The 20000-nt window shown below is 43.5% G+C and overlaps 1 protein-coding gene across 1 annotated transcript in view; it reads right to left on the bottom strand.

Moving 5' to 3' along the window:
• Positions 1–20000, bottom strand: part of LOC147009723 (protein sidekick-2-like) — a 956293-nt gene that overhangs the window by 935996 nt on the left and 297 nt on the right. The window contains exon 2 of the mRNA XM_085861602.1: positions 19521–19817. Within this exon, the coding sequence (XP_085717728.1) occupies positions 19521–19596 (76 nt within the window). The 5' untranslated portion in view covers positions 19597–19817. The remainder of the gene's footprint in view (positions 1–19520; positions 19818–20000) is intronic.

Below are 20000 nucleotides of genomic sequence, written 5' to 3'. Positions count from 1 at the left end.
ACACACACACACACACACACACACACGATCCCTTCAAAGGAAGTTAAATGCAGTTGGCGGGCATTATGCCCATTTTCGTCTGGGGTATGATCACCAACCTGTGGTTGTTTGTGCTCTATCTTTTCTAAAATCTGAGCCTCAAACAATGAAGCAGCATGTACCATTTTTAAAGTCATTGGTTTGACTTGGCTGGGGTTTACCTGCCAACCTTTCAGATGCAGTGTATACTCTAACCATTAGGCTATGCCAACCTGTCTGGTTAATATATATTTTTAAATGGATTGGAGAGGAAGAAAAGAAAAGAAAATGAAGAGTCGAAAGAGAGGAGAGGATGGTAAGGGGGGGTGGTGTTACGATAATGTATAAGGTAGGAAGGATTCAAAATTCAACCATTTCATACCTGTAATAGGTGTATTGTCCCAAAATGCTTTTCAATGCAAAATCATAACTTCCAATCCTCTAGTCTTGTGAGAAACTTTTTCCAATGTATTTATATCAGCATTTAAGTATTTTTGAGTATTCCCAATATTAACTATGAGCAGACAACCTGGTTCCACCAGGATGTTGGAATGCATTTGTTCCCAATAGTGTGGAATATTTATGAAGTTAGCTAGGAATTCCATTTGACAGCATGTCACTAATTCTGTAGCCCGCTAAGGCTTCTCGATGAAGTAAATTGACAAAAAGGTAATTATACATTGACAATTGACTGAATAGTTTGTGGTTAAATTATTTTTACTTCCGGTAAGTGTGCAAACCAGCGACTCTGAGCCAATACACTGACCACGTGTGCAACCTTGCTACAAAAATGCACTCAAAATTGTTTGAACATCGATATTTTTATACCCATGCATGCATGGTCCGGATCAATGAGCTCTTAAATGAGGCATCATTCAGCATTGTACATGCTGTGGTTACAACATTTACCCCGTTCAGACAAAATCACGCAACTTGCATTTATATAGACCACAGACCAACCTTGAAAGATGCCTTCAAATATTGTGCAGCTGAGACAAAAAGTCAGATCTTGTTATGTGGAAGGGAGACGAGTGGTGGGGTGGATCAATAGCTCGAATGTGGTAAGAATAGCATGGACCGTGTGTTCGAACAGGTTAGATCGAGTCCTGTATTAGGGATTTGTCAGGAGTAAGTCATCTGTAGTATGTACATTGAGGGGCACCGATTGTAAACAACAGAGCACAATAGGGTAAGGTTGCTTTGTGTAAAACCTCCTTTACAGGTGAGGCCGGGTGAATGGATTGGGAAACAAAGACAGGGCACAGGGCACAAGAACGGGCTGCTTGGCTAGTGGACTGCAAGCCCAGGCATTAAAGTGGGTACATTCTTGCGAGAGGCCACCCCACCCTAAGGGGCGGCCCGGAAGGTGGCACCACCCACAAACACCATCGGCCAATGATGGGACCAGCTGCTTGCTGGAAAAGCGGTCCCTTGGGGCACAAAGGCCATGCACGCGTTACTTGAGCTTTGGGTGTCGAGACGACATCCCTCTATTTGCTCGGCTGCTTCCCTTGTCTGCTGGCATCACCACCACCACGTCCTGAACGCACTTCACCCTGTGCCACACCAACCTGCACACTCAGCAAAAGGAGCTCACCTGATATTCCCTTTGTTTCATAAACTGATATTGTCAGCATCATTATCAGGTTGTGTCCTATATGCACAAGATTGGGTTTTCTCCCCCCTTTAATTCAATCCTGTCTATTGACCATCAGATCTGTTCCATTATTTACAGGATTGTCCTCTCTATCCTTTTCCCTGACTACATTGTAAATAAACTTATTTTAATTATAAGAAACTGCTTCCTGCCTTTTGCCTTCATGTGTGTCCCACCACCAGTTTTAGCTTCCTTTTGGGCGATCCTTGTGTGAATGTAAATGGTAATACCAAGTCTGAACGAAGTCTAGCAAATTCAGAAAGCATCATTTCGGTCATTCACCAAGGTCTTATACCTCTGGCTCAGAAGTCCTGCATTGGTGGATCCTCTGATGTGACAATATCATATCCCATGACGGTTCAGTGAGATGTTTCGCGTGGAAGAGCACTTGTTGAATATTTAAATAGCCAGCGCATATTTGACCAGGATCTGACCTCAAATTCACTCTGGTGGTTGCATCATATACAGGACATGGCTCTGCAGCTCATGCAATTTCCTTTTCGAATCAGACAGGAGGATATAATTTCACCCTGGGTCCCAGCACATAATGGCCTACTCCCCCACACAAATAAAACTGCACGAAATCCTAAACATCCACAAGTGAGTGCCCGCAGATGGGACAGCATGACTGCAGTGAACCAATGGCAATGCATACTTCGACGTGCACTTCAGAGCATGTTGTGATGTTTTGCATTGATGGGATTGGGTTGAGGCAAGAGTAAGTGAGGAAAGATGTGATGGGGAGAATAACTCAGGACAAACAGCATTTTAAATCCATGGCTGCATCCAACCGATAACTCAAGATCATGCAGACGAGCAGATATTTTAACCTGTTGCTTCGGCTCCATAAGGATTGCATACAAATGTTGGAGTATACCTCATTCACATGTAGTCAACTCCATCTTGGCATGTTTATTGGGCTGGATAAATGGAGCAATACCACATCATAAGGCTGCTGAGACAAATCGAAAACTCTCATCAAAGTTTCATGGTCAGGCAAGCATCCTGTACGCCGCAGTTACATCTCATGCAAATCCTTTGCAATCACCTCTGTTTTTCCTCATGGGTCACATCACCTCAAACTTTCTCTATTGTTTTCTTTTATCATGTTAAATCACTCAAGGTTTCCACTTGTCAGATCCACTTTTATCATCAGCCCTGACAAAGGCTGGAGAATTGCATATTAATGCATCGATAGAGGCGCCGCCAGTCGAAAACAGAACGCATTGCTTCGTCCTATGGCTCCTTTAAATTCGCATCAAGACACATAGCCTGGATATGAAATTTATCCGCAAGAACAGAGAGGGGCGCGATACATCTTTTTGACATTCATACTCCAAGAAAACAAAAATTCATCATGGATTCAACCACCAACCACAAAATAAAGAACCGAAATGTTGTTTGGAAACCCCTCGACTGCTTTTATCATGCTAGTCCGTGTGTTTTTGTGCTTATTTGCATTTATTGGGTTGCTTGGTTATCCTTGCAACTTCAGTCACCGGTAGATTTATTGCATTCCCGTCGAGCAGTCGAAAACCGATCGTTGGTGTGTCGAGGCGCCGTTGCTGCGACGCTGTCGCTTTCAGTCCACGGCCGAAAACGGTCAGCGGAAGCCCGCTCGATAACAGCAGATGCAATGACCATCCATCATTCTGCGTTGCAAAAAAATATATATTCTTTTTGCGGAAAGGAGACAACGGTTCATATGAGAGGTCGGAATAAATGACAGGAATGGCAGAGACATGAAGAAAGAACACGTTATAGAAGCAGAGAAACCTGTGCAACAAATCGAGCAACAGCAATCGTGGGGGCAGAGGCACATGTAGCTCGTTTCACATTGGGGCTGTGCACCTTTTCTTTGTCTAGAAATTGTCCAAAAGCAGGTGATCCTGAACAAGGCTTTCCTGGCCATTATTTCTAAAAATGGTACATTGAGCATAGGCTGGGGGTCTGCGAGCTTCCAAGGGGGAATGCCAACTTGGCACTCGTGTTTGAAATGTCAAAATGGTAAAATCTAGCACTGAAAGACATTATATAGACACACGACTATCACTGAGAGCACCTTAAGATGTGCTCAGAGCTGACGCTCGGTCAAGTGGAACCACAAATAAAAGTGTTAACACATTTAATCCGACCTTGCATATATATTTCCAAACTCTTCTTATTGCCGTTTGGCCATCCAGTCATTAAAATGCTATGATTAGGTGGTTGGATGACCTGATGAAAAAAAAATTTGATGTGTTTTAAATTCTTGACTTTAAGCTAAATGCTACGTTTTCACATGCAAGTCGTGCTGTGACAAGGTGCTTAATACTGTGACAGGATACAGGATGCTGATGTCTGTGCACATATCAGCATGACATTGATCATGGATGGCACAAGTTGAACAGAGCAGTATAGGCATCATGGAAGAGGGGACAAGAAGGATGGGGGAGCAGGAGGAATGAGGGGAGCAGTACAGAGAGAGAAAGAGAGAGAGAGAGAGAGAGAGAGAGAGAGAGAGAGAGAGAGAGAGAGAGAGAGAGAGAGAGAGAGAGAGAGAGAGAGAGAGAGATAGAGATAGAGATAGAGATAGAGATAGAGATAGAGATAGAGATAGAGATAGAGATAGAGATAGAGATAGAGATAGAGATAGAGAAAGAGATAGAGATAGAGATAGAGATAGAGATAGAGATAGAGATAGAGATAGAGATAGAGATAGAGATAGAGATAGAGATAGAGATAGAGATAGAGATAGAGATAGAGATAGAGATAGAGATAGAGATAGAGATAGAGATAGAGATAGAGATAGAGAAAGAGAGAGAGAGACAGACAGACAGACAGACAGAGAGACAGAGAAACAGACACAAACAGAGACGGAGACACAGAAACAAAGAGAGATGGAGACACAGACACAAAGAGAGACGGAGACACAGACACAAAGAGAGACGGAGACACAGACACAAAGAGAGACAGAGACACAGACACAAAGAGAGACGGAGACACAGACACAAAGAGAGACGGAGACACAGACACAAAGAGAGACGGAGACACAGACACAAAGAGAGACGGAGACACAGACACAAAGAGAGACGGAGACACAGACACAAAGAGAGATGGAGACACAGACACAGACAGAGAGATGGAGATGGAGAGACAGACCTGTATTCTCAGAGGAACGCCAGATTCCACAATCGTATTCATAAAAAGGAGCCAAAGTATTGCCTTGGAGATGGAATGCAAGGAGGAGATTGTCTCAAAGAAGACGATGCCAAGTGAGCCATCAGTTGAGGCTTGCTGTGCTCAAAGATCGAATTGTGACCTCATAGGCCAATGGGTTCAGCACGTCTGTCTTCACGAGAACACATTACGCTCGTTCCAGTGAAAACAACACACACGATAGGTTTTCTGAACGGCACAGCGACAGATCCAAGAAACCCATGTTAACTATTTCGTCTTGAGAGGTAAAGGGGATCAGAAAATGGGTGGGGGGGAGGAAGAAGCAATAATTCGTGAGTATTTTACGCCATTATAATTTTGGCTCACGCTCGGTTTTATTTAAAAAGTGCCCGGTATTGGCCGCAAGCGCATTTTCTGCTGTTACAGGAAACCGTAAAGTCTATCAATTCACTCTTCACTCTTTTGCTAGCTCGAGGCTTTGTCGAGCAGAGTGCACGCATTTAATCAGGGTGCCGCACTAATGCGATCGGCGCCTCCAAATGATGTTTTTAATACAATTGGCAGCATGTATGTTAATATCGGCCACATTTAGTGTTTGGAAGACAAACCCGGTGACTTGTCGATGGATTTAACACATAGCTATGGAAATAGAGTGTGAGTGCGCATTTTCGTGTGCACAGCACACAAAACCCCTCCAAAAAAGTTAATGTCTTTGTGTCAGTCTCTCAAAACATCTTAATGGACTTTCAAATCCAGATACCTTTCTTCCACCTTCATTGCTCAAGCTTCACCCAGACTACAACTAAAAAGTGAACAACTGAGGATGACAGTTACAACTGGCACAGTTACAAGACAGTTGTAAACAAGAAGGTGTACAAACTGTACATATGGTGTCAAGACAGTTGCAGTTATCTCCATCGGTTTCACTCTGGTTCTTGTGCGACATCAGTTGCGAGATGGTCCCTCTTGCTGAAAACCATTGCAAAATGTACATCGTGGGACACAATTGCAGCACGTGCGATTAGGGTAAAACAATCTCGACAAAAGAAAAATCTCCATGAAAAAAATGCCAATAGATAGACTGAAACTAGAAGGGCACTCGGTAGAGCGCATACCTCCATCATGCAATGCCCCATCCAGTGGAACATTTGGGGCCAATAAGTTTTTGAATTACCATGCTATCGTTTTTGGCCCCATCCCTCAATGGTGACGAATCACATAAAAAAAATTTTTTAACTTCTCATATCCAGATCTGGATCGTCACCAAAATATAATCAATTAGTCCTTATCGTACAACAAACTTAATCCAAATCCATCCACAACTTTTTGCGATAACCTGCACACAGACAGACAGGAGTGAAAGTAACCTGCTTCTACCTTCGGTGAGTGGGAATAAAGAGGAGGTTGGAGGCAAATATTTGGGGAATTGCACTGCAAAAGAGCCAAAAAAAAACAAACAAAATATACTCCACAAATGACATGTGAATGTCTCTCTCTCGAAATGTTTGATTCCCTTTTTTGAAGAAGCGAAGCCCAACATGGAGAAGAGTTGCACACGTTTGTTCGATCAATTTCAACCTGTGCTGTGACTCCAAGCAACAATATATATATATACATATATATATACATATATATATATATATACATATATATATATATATATATATATACATATATATATATATATATATATATATATATATATATATATATATATATATATATATATATATATATATATATATATATATATATATATATATATATATATATATATATATATATATATATATATATATATATATATATATATATATATATATATATATATATATATATATATATATATATATATATATATATATATATATATATATATATATATATATATATATATATATACATTTTTTTTTCAGGTTCTCTGCTCTGCATCGATTCATCAAGCGATCTCAGTTGCATCCATCATTTCAATTTCTGACGGGCTTCTTCTTTTTTCTTTTTTTATGTTACACTACCTTTCACACCTGTCAGTTATCAGTGCTATTCTCAGTTTGTCAGTTGTGAAGGGTAGAGTGTACGAGGTTTAGAGTTGATACTCTGAGTAATGTCACCAATAACATTATATCCCAGTCTTGTTGTGTACAAGTGACCACCTTTCTGAAAGTACAGGCAGAAGAGAATGACTGATGAACATATATATATATATATATATATATATATATATATATATATATATATATATATATATATATATATATATATATATATATATATATAGACAGCACTTTAAAAAGACATCAACATAATGTTCAAAGTTAGGGACCATCCCCGAGACAGAGCCAATTATGGTTGACCACGAGTGAATGGCATTTGTGATGACAAATTTCTTATCATTCAGAAGCCAGAGGCCAGAAACGTTTGGAACCACAACCGCACTGATGAAAGCTTCCTGAGGTAGGTTCCATCGGCATCTGGACAGAAATAATTCATAATCGACTTCCTGTTGAAAATCTGCTGGGGTTGCAGAGGACGTCATGCTGGCACGAGGGAGGTAAAGATTAGTTTGGTCGACAATACGTTGTGTACCAGCCATAATTGGTGAGGATGCAAGGTATTTTAGATGAGTCCTGTTTCAAGTTAGATTTCAGTGATGGCTCAGGATAAGGGTCAGGAGAGCATCACGTGACTTGCCCAATGCAAGTTCACTTGAAGCACAACATGGAAACACCGATTGTGGGAGCTAATGACCAGGTCAGCGTGCATCTTTTAGCCCATCTTTGAGACATTTGGATGCCGCGCATCAACGATGGTGTTGTTCACTTTCACGAATGACAATTCATGGATGTTCACCCCGAAAGTGCTCAGGTCAGGACAATGCTCTAAACAAATGGAGTTCAAACCATAATCATCAATGCACCAAACACTTCACAGAGTGTCAGTGCTGCCGCACCACTTTCTGGACTAAGGGTTATGCTGTGTGGTTTCGCATCACCTTCCGAGCAGTCAGTCAGGGCAAGAATTTGAATAATTTGTTCAGGGTGCAGGCAGTAACTCGCCTACTCTTCGACGACATCGTGGCATCTAAAGCTACAAACTAAATCTAGAAGATGGAAGACGCCCAGATGAATGTCCATGTTTTCGACAGGGCACACATTGATGCATCACCCTGCATATGAAACAGGAGGGTGAGGATTGATAGCTGGGTCGACATTCAAACTGTGGCAACAAACCCCTCAACACCAAAAATAAATAATGAGGATGGCATTTCATGCTTAAAGCAATTCAGTCACTAGAACCCTGTATACAAAGCAGGGAGGAAGTTACGCTTTATGATGAAGAGCATCCAACCACTCCCTCAAAAAAAAAATCAGAGGATTCATCAAAACCCTCAAAAAAAAAAAGTTTCATCCATAATGTCACAAACCGTGGACAGACAGCGTATTAATAAAGCAGATTCTTCCTTTCAATACAATCAACCATGATTTGCGATTAGACAGCAACATCATTGATGGGCCTTGATCTCTTGTGCAACACTCTTCCAAGCATTTTGTAAAAAATTCACCATGTTTACATCTCTTATCAATGACAGACAACACTCAAAACATCATGCATGGACATATAGGGAGAAGAGTCCCAATGGAGACAAACCTACACCTGTCAATTACAGAGCGATTTCACTATGGTCTGGAACAGACAAAGTGAAACAATTGAACAACAATAACAGACAATTGAATCTGTGACAGACAAAGTCTGTAACAGATTCAATTGAATTGGCACACTCGTAAAAGAGATCCTTTGTGACCATTAGCTTGGTTTCAGACCAGGCAGAGGCACAGTAGATGCAATTTTCATCGCAAGACAAACTATTGAAACAGCCAAAGAGCATGGAGTCCCTCTCCATTTCAACTTCGTAGACTTCCAGGCAACTTTTCATTGTCTGGAGAGAGGTACTATGCAAAGCAATACATCCAAACATAATTTCCATCATAAAAAAAAACAAAAACATGTATGACGCAACACAAAGCACAACCATGAAAGGACGACCACGCACAAAGTGGTTCAAAATTAATGTCGGCGTAAGACAGGGTTGCGTTCTGTCACCAACTCTGTTCAACATCTTCCTCGATTTCGTCATAAAAGAGTTAAAAGGTTTGGATTTGAATCTTCACCTCACCGACACCTTTTCAGAATATGTCATGTACTCAGACGACAACTCTAATATCTGTGGCCTTTGATAGGAGAGAGGTTGCCACAAAGGAACTGGCCAGTGCTTGCAAGAAATGGGGATTGAAAATCAACGAAAATAAATGCTAATCGATGACACCCTCAAACAGAATCATTGAAGTCAATAGCCAACCAACTGAACATGTGAACGATTTCAAATTTCTGGGAAGCCAGGTGCTCACATGCTCGGCCGATATCAAATATCGCATACCCCCCCCTATCGGCACTGCCAACTAAGGATGTCAATATGGAGTCATTTAATGAAACGAAAATTGAAAATAAGACTGCACAAGGCACTGGGGCTTCGGATAGTGTGTGGCTCCAAGACATGGACTCTGAGAAAAGGAAACACCAAAAGACTGTAAGTGTTTGAAATTAAAAGCTTGCGATCTATACGAGGGGTCACAAGAGTCCATCAAGTCTGAAATGATGAATTTTGGCGAGTGTTAGGTGTGGAGACCACAATAACGGATATTGCCAAGTCAAGAAAACTCAAATGGTTTGGACATGTGGTCAGAAGCCAAACAAACACATATCTACAACACAGCAAAACAACATTCATGACGATGCCTCTGTCAATGGCAGGCGAGAGAGCGGTGTGTTTGAATGCAGATAGCAAAGGGGTGACCATAGCTTATGCAAAAAAAAAACACAAAAAAACGACCAGTCCTCCCTATTTCTATACATAGTCCTCAGAGTGTAGAAGGGTTGACGTATGCATGTATGTTATATATATATATATATATATATATACATATACATATACATACATATATATATATACATATATATATATATATATATATATATATACATATATATATATACATATACATATACACACACACACACACACACACACACACACACACACACACACACACACACACACACACACACACACACACACACACACACACACACACACACACACACACACACACACACACACACACACACACACACACACACACACACACGCAGTATAAGGTTGGGGTAGTTGGGATTATACATTTTTAAAGAAGGCACTTCATCCAAAATTAAACGAGATCTACTCCGCTAATTTGAGTAATAAGTAAGAGCAGACCCATTGCCTGAGACCAGGTCTTTCTTGCTTATTGCTCAAAGCAGTGCCGTGTATCGAGTTTACTTTGTTGAAAGCACCTTCTTGTTTGTATGTATGTATGAATGTACACACACACACACACACACACACACACACACACACACACACACACACACACACACACACACACACACACACACACACACCGAAACATGTGGAGTGTGACAAGCACTCCGCCGATCCCGATTGGTGTGGACTGTGCCCAATGGGGATCGGCGGAGTGCTTGTCAGCTTCCACGTTTCGATTTTGTCGCTGATCACATCACGTGCCTTCTGGTTGAATGGTTTGCATTATCAGGAACAATCGTCTGGGTGGCAGACCAATGGTTGCTCTCTGCGGGTTATGCGGTTTTACCGTGTGAGATAATCCATGGCAATGCTCACCATAACCGTCAGTAGGTGCGTCGGATATGTGTGTGTGTCAGATCAGGTCAGGTCAGGTATGGGAGCATGCATCGGAGCAGCGTGTCGCCTTGTCCACTTTCTGCCGGTACTCCATGTGTCTCCGTCTGGACATCCCCCAGACAGATGCCTGGCCCATCCCCATCTCCTCAAGATGCTTATCAACCTGCTGCAACCAGGAGGCACGTGATCGGTCCATTAGCCTCCCCCACTTACAAGGCTCCCTTGCTGAAAGAATCTGGAGAGCAGGATAGGCATCAGGAAAATAAGGCAAATGTCCGTACAGCCACAGCTGAAGCTCACGGACTTTACAGGACACAAAGTCTGACCAGTGATCGCCAAGGACTCTCCGAAGAGACCTGGTGCCAAAGTAATCAAGTCTCCGTCTCAGATCCCTGGTCAGAGTCCAAGTCTCACATCCAGAGAGCAAGACTGGAAGCACCAACGACAAGAAGACTTGGACTTTCGTTTTGCCACACAGGTACCGGCAGAACCACACCCCACGATACAGCGAATCCATGACTCCTCAGGCCCAACCCGGACGTCTGTTGACCTCTGGCTCACAGTCAGGAGAGACATGAATATCACTGCCAAGGTAAGTAAATCTCTCGGTGACCTCAACATTCTCGCCACAAACAGACACAGACAGGACAGCAGCATCCTAGATGCCATTGAAAGCCTGGACCTTAGTTTTGACCCAGGAAACCCATAATCCGAGCAGCTCTGACTTCTCATTCAGCACCTCAAGGGCCCCTAAAGTCTCCGCAAAGATGATGGCATCATCTGTGAAATCAAGGTCAGAGATATTGACATTCCCAAACGATGCACCGCAGCTTGATCTCTCAGACATCTCCCCAGAATCCAGTCCATACAAGTGCTGAAAAGTGTGGGGGCCAGTACACACCTCTGATGAACTCCAGTAACAACTGGAAATAAGTCAGAGATGGTACCACCACATCTCAAAGCACTTTCAGTTCCAGAGTTTTGATCAGACAACAGATTGATCAGTTTTGGTGACACCCCACAAAGACTAAGAATCCTCCAGAGGGCATCCAGATTCACCGAATCAAACGCTTTACAGAATGTGTGTGCATAAATATATATATATATATATATATATATATATATATATATAGTATATATATATATATATATATATATATATATATATATATATATATATATATATATATATAGTATATAGTAGCCTGGTGTGTTGGCGCAGTGGTTAGGGCAGCGGCTTGGGATCCAAAAGGTCCTGAGTTCAAGCCCCGTTGGGCCACTGAATTAATACACCAGGGGGTTGACTCAGCCTGTCATCCTTCCGAGGTCGGCGAAATGAGTACCAGTATACTGGGCCGGTGTATACCCCGGTTAAAATAGGTGTACCATATCCCTGTGTCGTAAGAGGCGACCAGGGTTGCGTCAGGAAGGGCATCCGGCGTAAAACCTGTGCCAAATCACTATGCGGATCACACGGATGATCCGCTGTGGCGACCCCTAACGGGAGCAGCCGAAAGAAGAAGAAGAAGATATATAGTATATAGTATATACATACATATGTCTCACATTAAACGCTCTGTTGTGCGTGATGAAGCCAGCTATGAAGCCGGCGAAACGTTGCCCTGAGAGCAGGTCTGCTCTCGCTGTTTTGCTCAAATTAGCGGAGTCAATCGAGTTTTTACTTTTAGTTGTAAGCACCTTCTAATTTAAAAAAAGAAAAAATTATATGTGATGGACTCAATCAGAACGGTGCTGTCTCGTCAAGTTAGTGAGTTTGATCTGCAATATTAAAAATCCCTCCTCCCACCCCGACCCCCCCCCCCCCCACTAAAAACATATAAAAAATATATATATGTATATATTTATGCCTGTTCGTTTCTGGACTATGTATGTATGTATGTGTGTATTTCTGGACTGCCTTTGCCCCACTGGTTGGACAGGTGACCCATCTACACCCACAAATGTAACTTAAAAAAAGAGCATACATCCACCATTTTGTGATGATGCATAGGCTTCGGGCATCAGGCCTCCAGCATCAGCCCATGGGTCAATGGAATTGGATGGAATAATCTGAGCTATATAACCACGATGTATTATACATGCACATAAGCAGTAGACATGTTTTTGCTTCATGTATATAACCCGGGTTATTTTGATCTGCGATGTGTCGCTGGTCTGCAAGAGCTCCGTGTAGTTGTTGTTGTGTTTCTTGTTGGGTGTCGATTTTTGAAATGTGCACCCATTGATCTGACAGCTGCTGGACCCCACGCAAATTTTGCACTCGACTCCATCCACTATGGCACCCAGACAAAAGAATATGGCCACCATCTTAGTTTTCTGATGGGCCAAAGACATCAGGCCTGTAGCCCTCTGATAAATGTACACTGCCCGAGTTTGTTGGGTCAAATTTTCATTGGCTTTGTTTGGTTTGAGTGTTACTCACGATGAGGGACCCCCAAAAAAATCTAATCATATATTAAATGAAATTAATAATTAGTAAGGTTTAATCAAGCCTGTCAGCATGCACAGCACGCACCTCGCTAATAAATAGAGTAAGCCATTTTTGAACGGCCACATATTGGGGTCAAACAATCCCTGATCGTGTGACGAATCATCTCGTTCTGATATAACCATGACGGAGGCTGACATGGATGAGACACGTCGAGTTAATCTTTTCACAGCATATTAAATGCACATTTCCTAATCGGCCCGTTACTGGATTTTGTCAGTTTTTGACCAGAGTGTGGTCATTGTTGTTTTTATTTTTGTGAGCAATCACGGGAGTGGTCTGTATATCGCTCAAATAAACGGATGAGCAATTTGTAGAATAAACGAAGGCTTTTGTGCATAATTTTGGTTTTAACCAGAGTTTTCAAGGTTATTTGTGTGAAAACACAGAATGGTCGAACCCATCATGAGCATATTTTTCCTTCATGGATGTCATCCGGGTGATTGTAGATTTAACCGTAATATAATGCAACCGCTTTAAATTACACTCAAGAGACTTTCTGTACATTTGAAGGTTGAACAAAGCATCTTCCATCATAAAACAAAGGTGTTTAGATTTGACACTGAGAGAGGAAAGAAAATAGTCTTGGATGTAATGAATGTTGAGAGTACAAAGTATATATATATATTATATATATATATATATATATATATATATATATATATATATATATATATATATATATATATATATATCTTCTTCTTCTTCTTTCGGCTGCTCCCGTTAGGGGTCGCCACAGCGGATCATCCGTATGATCCACATAGTGATTTGGCACACGTTTTACGCCGGATGCCCTTCCTGACGCAACCCTGGTCGCCTCTTACAACACAGGGATATGGTACACCTATTTTAACCGGGGTATACACCGGCCCAGTACACTGGTACTCACTTTGCCGACCTCGGAAGGATGACAACAGGCTGAGTCAACCCCCTGGTGTATTAATTCAGTGGCCCAACGGGGCTTGAACTCAGGACCTTTTGGATCCCAAGCCGCTGCCCTCACCACTGCGCCAACACCAGGTATATATAGATATAGATATAGATATAGATATATATATATATATATATATATATATATATATATATATATATATATATATATATATATATATATATTTTTTTTTTCCTTGAAGGTTTTCAAAAAACCTCCAAACTCTCATTACGAGTGCCTTTTATGCCACACACCACAGAAATAAATGAAGGATTTTGTACGTAACTTTGGTTCTAGCCCGAGGTTTCAAGGCTCAATAGAGTGAAAATACAGAAGGGATAACGGTCATTTTGACGGGCTTTTCTGCTGGTTAGTTACAGGTGGTAGAGCGAGAGTGGGGAAGGAAAAGAAATGTAATAGTTCGATTTGGAGGCAAAAAACAAGGAAACTTTGAATTTGAAGGGTTTACCTGTCGCCTCAAAAAACACCTGGTTCATACTCTAAGAATGCCACTTCTAACTGACAGGCATGAAGGTTTGATGGATGTCTCCCCATAATCGACTGCATACTTGCTAGCTCGACATCATATAATAATTCCTTCATGTACCATGCTTTCTCGAAATACAGAGTCGGTTCTGCCAAAATAGTTTCGTGGTTCAGGTTACAATCGTGGATGTGTCGCCACTCCGACAAAGGATGTCAGGGCAGGAGTTCGTTTCAGCATCCCGGCGATAGCTCACCTACTCTTTGCAAAGGGTGTGTGTGTGTGTGTGTGTGTGTGTGTGTGTGTGTGTGTGTGTGTGTGTGTGTGTGTGTGTGTGTGTGTGTGTGTGTGTGTGTGTGTGTGTGTGTGCGCGCCTCCAAGCCATCCTGCCAGCTCATGGAATAATGGACCCATTAAAAAGTCTTACTTGTTAACCCTTCCATTATTTGTACCCTAATGCAAACTAGACAGCAAAATAGTCAATCAGTATGGAACAATCTCGTTCAGCAAGCATCGAGCCGACTATCCCACATGTTTGTACCACATAGTCAAACTTGCACCCATTCTCCAGTGACACCACACATTTATGCCTGTAGTCATTGTGCAAAGCAAGTGTGGAAAGGCGAATTTATTCTTCTTTGCATCCACAATACTGTTCTTTTGCTGGGAAGAGAGAGTCATTTGCAAGGGACATTTAACGAGGTGACCATAATATAGGCAACAGATGTAATACAATGGCGATGAGACAATTGTGGTGGCGCAAGTGAGAACAAAAGTGAAGCGGGGTCAACGAATCGGTGACATCACCGATTCGTTCTTATTCCATTTAGAGGTGCAAAGCACCATCATTATTGCCAATGTCTCAACACATTTGCGTCTCATGTTGTCAACTTGCTCGTGACCAGGTAAGTGCTCATCAGTTCGTCCAAGGATCCCAAGCTCAGGGATGAATCGAGTGAAGGGTGCGGACGCCTAATAGAAATCCTAAAATAATTCTAACCTAAATCAAGTATTTATGGTGACGATCACATGATGTGAAAAACATATTTTAGTCAAAAATGAGATAAAAATTAAAAGGCAACATCAGTACTTTTCCATCCATCACTTTGAGCACCAGCTCGCTGAACGTGTGAAGAGATCCACATTTATAGTGACACATACCATGTAGCCCATGAAGACTTTTTTTATTTTATTTTAATACATTGCAGTGATGTAGACAGTTAGAATGGCCAGAAATCACTCACAAATGCCATTTCAAAACGATAATCATCCTTTACTTGTTTGACCGCCACATCGGTGAACCTCAACACCAGTTACACAGCTAAACGCAAGATTCTTCAGTCAACTTCAAACATAATCAGGCTGTTGAAGTGAATCGAACTTTTATGCTCTTGGGGAACCTTCTGCACTGCTCGTATTTATTAATCAAAGCAAGCCTCTTAGTTACTGATCATTCACAATAAACCGAGGGTAAAGACTTGGAATAAAAACAATTAAAGAACGATGGAGCCAGATGACAAAGAGGACAGAAAGAAGCAACTACCTCAATCCAGAGATGGGAGGCCAGCACAGGGAGGGGGGGGGGAGATGGCAGGCCGGCACAGAGGGGGGGAGCTTGTTATTCATGGAACTAGCAAGTTGCCTGTGCACAGGATTCTAAACGGGATAGGGATGGAGGGGGAGCAAAAATACAAATGGAGTCTCCTGTCATCGAGCCAGCAAGCTGGGAGCAAGAATTTGTATTCATTGCCACATCTGATGAAATTTAAATGCTCTAATGGAGGAGAGGTGCTCCACTCGAAACTGGCTGTGCAGTATTTGTAGCTTTTTGATGGCTATATTCCGGAATAAAAATTTGTATTGGTGTCAAAGCCAGTGACCAATTGCAAATTAATAGTGGATTAAACAAAGAGCTGACCTATGGAGGTTCGAGGGATGTGTAAGGTCAATTCATGATACAAGAATAATGTGTTCGAGTCGGTTCTTCGTTCCAACAACACGCACCTGCCCGTTTTACCTCATCCCTGACCTTCCACATGCCCCCTTCCAATGCTCCATGGGGGTTCTTTCGGCATACCCCCTCTACCACCCCCGCCCCCCTTTTAATGGCATGATGTGCCAAATTGTAAGGATGCATTGGAAAGCCCGAATTCCACGCTGTGTGGCAGTGGCACCACATAACACGATATGCTATATACCGAGAAGCCGCTCAAACAAGCCACAGCCGGCTAGCTCTTCATTCCGTGTGCCGCCTGCTCGGAGCAATATCGTAGAGAGAGCCTCTGAGGCCAATTAATGGTTCCCTTTCATAACGCCTGTGCAGCTCTACTGGGAGTTCATGGTTCGTTGCTGCGTCAGCACCATGAACACATGTCTGTCTCTATACCCAGCACCTCCCGACACGCCTTGTCTGCACCCAGAACGTACCCAGCTCAGACAAAGCAGAGCGGAGTTGTGAAGGGCAGACCCACAGCTAGATGTTACAGAGGAATTGAGGGGTTGTAGTGGGCAGCAAACTACCGAGCAGTTTAATGACAGCACCGATCATTTAGTGATGGAGCACCTTTCTTGCCATACACGGTAATGCATCCACTGTGAGGACGCGGTCGATTGCGGCCTTTTTCAAACGCCATAAATGACACGTGCACGCACCGCACGGAGACGTGCCACTGGGAAAGGCGACTGAAGCTCGCGTGGAGCACCATCGTGTCGTAAAGTCAGGGGTTATTGGAACACCATTAGGAGAGCCCAAGGGTGCGAGGGTTGGATATTTGGGAGTGAAGGTGGGTTAGGGAAGTGGGAGACGGATCGGGGGGCAAGGATGAGGTGGTTTTGGAGACGCATATGTGCTCTCAGTGTATAGCTTGGACTGATGAGATCTATGAGTAAAAGTACCAAAAGTGACAACTGGAAGGATGCGTCCATGAATCAAATGGAGCCGGTGGTTTATCGACAGGGTGGTAAGACATGCCGATGAGACAAAGTTGGACTTCACAAGCTCGGAACACATGCGCATCAAATAACCCTCGCGTGTCCCGTCCCCCTATACCTCCCTCTTGGGAAGAGATGCACCTGCCTAGTTGTCACTAATTGCAGGGGAAAAAAGAAGCCTCGAATTACGTTAATTATTATCAGCAAAACGATTAATCTCTGCAATGAAACCGTGGCACGAGGATTCCACGTGGTGCAGCCACAGCGAGTTTTGGCGCCAATTTGAAGAATACATGTGGTGCGACCACAGCGAGTTTGGTCAGGAAGCTGAGGATTCCTATTGGTGCGACCACAGCGAGTTTGGTCAGGAAACTGAGGATTCCTATTGGTGCGACCACAGCGAGTTTGGTCAGGAAACTGAGGATTCCTCATGGTTCGACCACAGCGAGTTTGATCACTAACTGAGGATTCCTCGTGGTACAATCACAGCGAGTTCGGTCGGTAAACTGAGGATTCCTATTGGTTCGACCACAGCGAGTTTGGTCAGGAAACTGAGGATTCCTCATGGTTCGACCACAGCGAGTTCGGTCGGTTTAACTGAGGATTCCTCATGGTTCGACCACAGCGAGTTTGATCACTAACTGAGGATTCCTCGTGGTACAATCACAGCGAGTTCGGTCGGTAAACTGAGGATTCCTTTTGGTATGACTACAGTGAATTTGATCACGAACCTGAGGATTCCTCTTGGTACGACTGCAGTGAATTTGATCACGAACCTGAGGATTCCTCTTGGTACGACTACAGTGAATTTGATCACGAACCTGAGGATTCCTCTTGGTACGACTACAGTGAATTTGCTCACGAACCTGAGGATTCCTCTTGGTACGACTGCAGTGAATTAGATCACGAACCTGAGGATTCCTCTTGGTACTACTACAGTGAATTTGCTCATGAACCTGAGGATTCCTCTTGTTATGACTACAGTGAATTTGATCACGAACCTGAGGATTCCTCTTGGTATGACGACAGTGAATTTGATCACGAACCTGAGGATTCCTCTTGATACGACAACAGTGAATTTGATCATGAACCTGAGAATTCCTCTTGGTATGACTACAGTGAATTTGATCACGAACCTGAGGATTCCTCTTGGTATGACTACAGTGAATTTGATCACGAACCTGAGGATTCCTCTTGGTATGACTACAGTGAATTTGATCATGAACCTGAGAATTCCTCATGATACGACTACAGTGAATTTGATCACCAACCTGAGGAATCCTCTTAGTACGACTGCAGCGAGTTTGATCACGGACCTGAGGATTCCTCTTGGTACGACTACAGCGAGTTTGATCAGGAAACTGAGGATTCTTCGTGGTACGACCGCAATGAGTTTTGGCGTGAACCTGAATATGTGGTCACACATCTCACCATGAGGGAGGACGTTGAACATCTGCAGAGTCATTTGGCTGATTTGCTCGATGAGCGTTTCAGTGGCGCGTCTCATTCCCTCGCCTCAGCCTCCTTATACGCACATGTACCACACGGATACCGGCGCCGCCACAGACTTTCAATAGTCAATGAACATGCGACCTTGTTCTCGGATCGATATGGCGGCTGATTAAAATTGGCGATGCTGGGCTGAGCTGTGTAGGTGATGGTGGGGAGGGGGGTGGGTGACATTCAGTCCAGACCTACGTCTGGGGTCGTCAAGTGGCCAAGACTGTAGTAATGGGGTGGAGGGTGGGGGGGTTCATGTGGAGGCTCGTGACCTTGCGCTCTGTCCAACCCATTGATTGCTCGACGTGCCTTCTCAGAACGAAACGAGGAACTCACTCTCCGATTATTCTTTACGGAGGCACCGAACTCTCAACATATCACGCTCTCCTTCTCTCCTTCACTATTGAAGAGTGATCGCCCTGCACAGACTCATGAAATTAACGCGTGAATGACAGAAGCACCTCACAGACATAAAGACAGATCGACTGTGAAATCTGCTCTGTAGATGTACAACACATGGGGAGCGCGGAGCTTGCACGCCGCCTGCGGACGGGGCCGCGCACGCTCGGATCGTACCTTCCAGGGAACCGGCGATGTGACCCATCAGGCCGCAGAGGAGCAGCAAGGCCGCGGCGAGCGCGTCCGCACACATCGCTCCACGCACGCAACTCTCCGAGGATTTGCACAGCTTCGGCGGCGACTCGTCTGCACCGATGCGCCTTCACCGGAGCCCGTGAAGGCGATGCGTCGCTGTGCCTCGGAGAGGCGGACCCTCCCGAGCTGTGTTCTGAGAATTGCCTTTGGTTGTGCGAACGTGGAACCGGGTCCAGCGAGGGTGTGCCCGTGGTCCGGGTCGCTATCGATTCGGGGATACTGGTGATGGGCAGACACAGAAAGGAGTAATAAGGTCACGTGAGCAGGTTTATTTTTAATGTCCTTTTTTTTTCTTCCTTTCAGGACGTTCACATGCGTGACGACTTGAGTCAGGTGCGGAGAGAGAGAGACCGGGTCTCATAGCAATGCTGCTCACGTGAGCTCCAGTCACACGTACTCGAA

The sequence above is a fragment of the Eptatretus burgeri genome, chromosome 17 (genome assembly GCF_056783735.1).
Source record: "Eptatretus burgeri isolate ZD-2024b chromosome 17, Ebu_testis_v1, whole genome shotgun sequence".
Classification (NCBI taxonomy): Eukaryota; Metazoa; Chordata; class Myxini; order Myxiniformes; family Myxinidae; genus Eptatretus; species Eptatretus burgeri.
The sequence above is the reverse complement of the archived record's forward strand: the minus strand, read 5'-3'. Positions and strand labels throughout refer to the sequence as shown.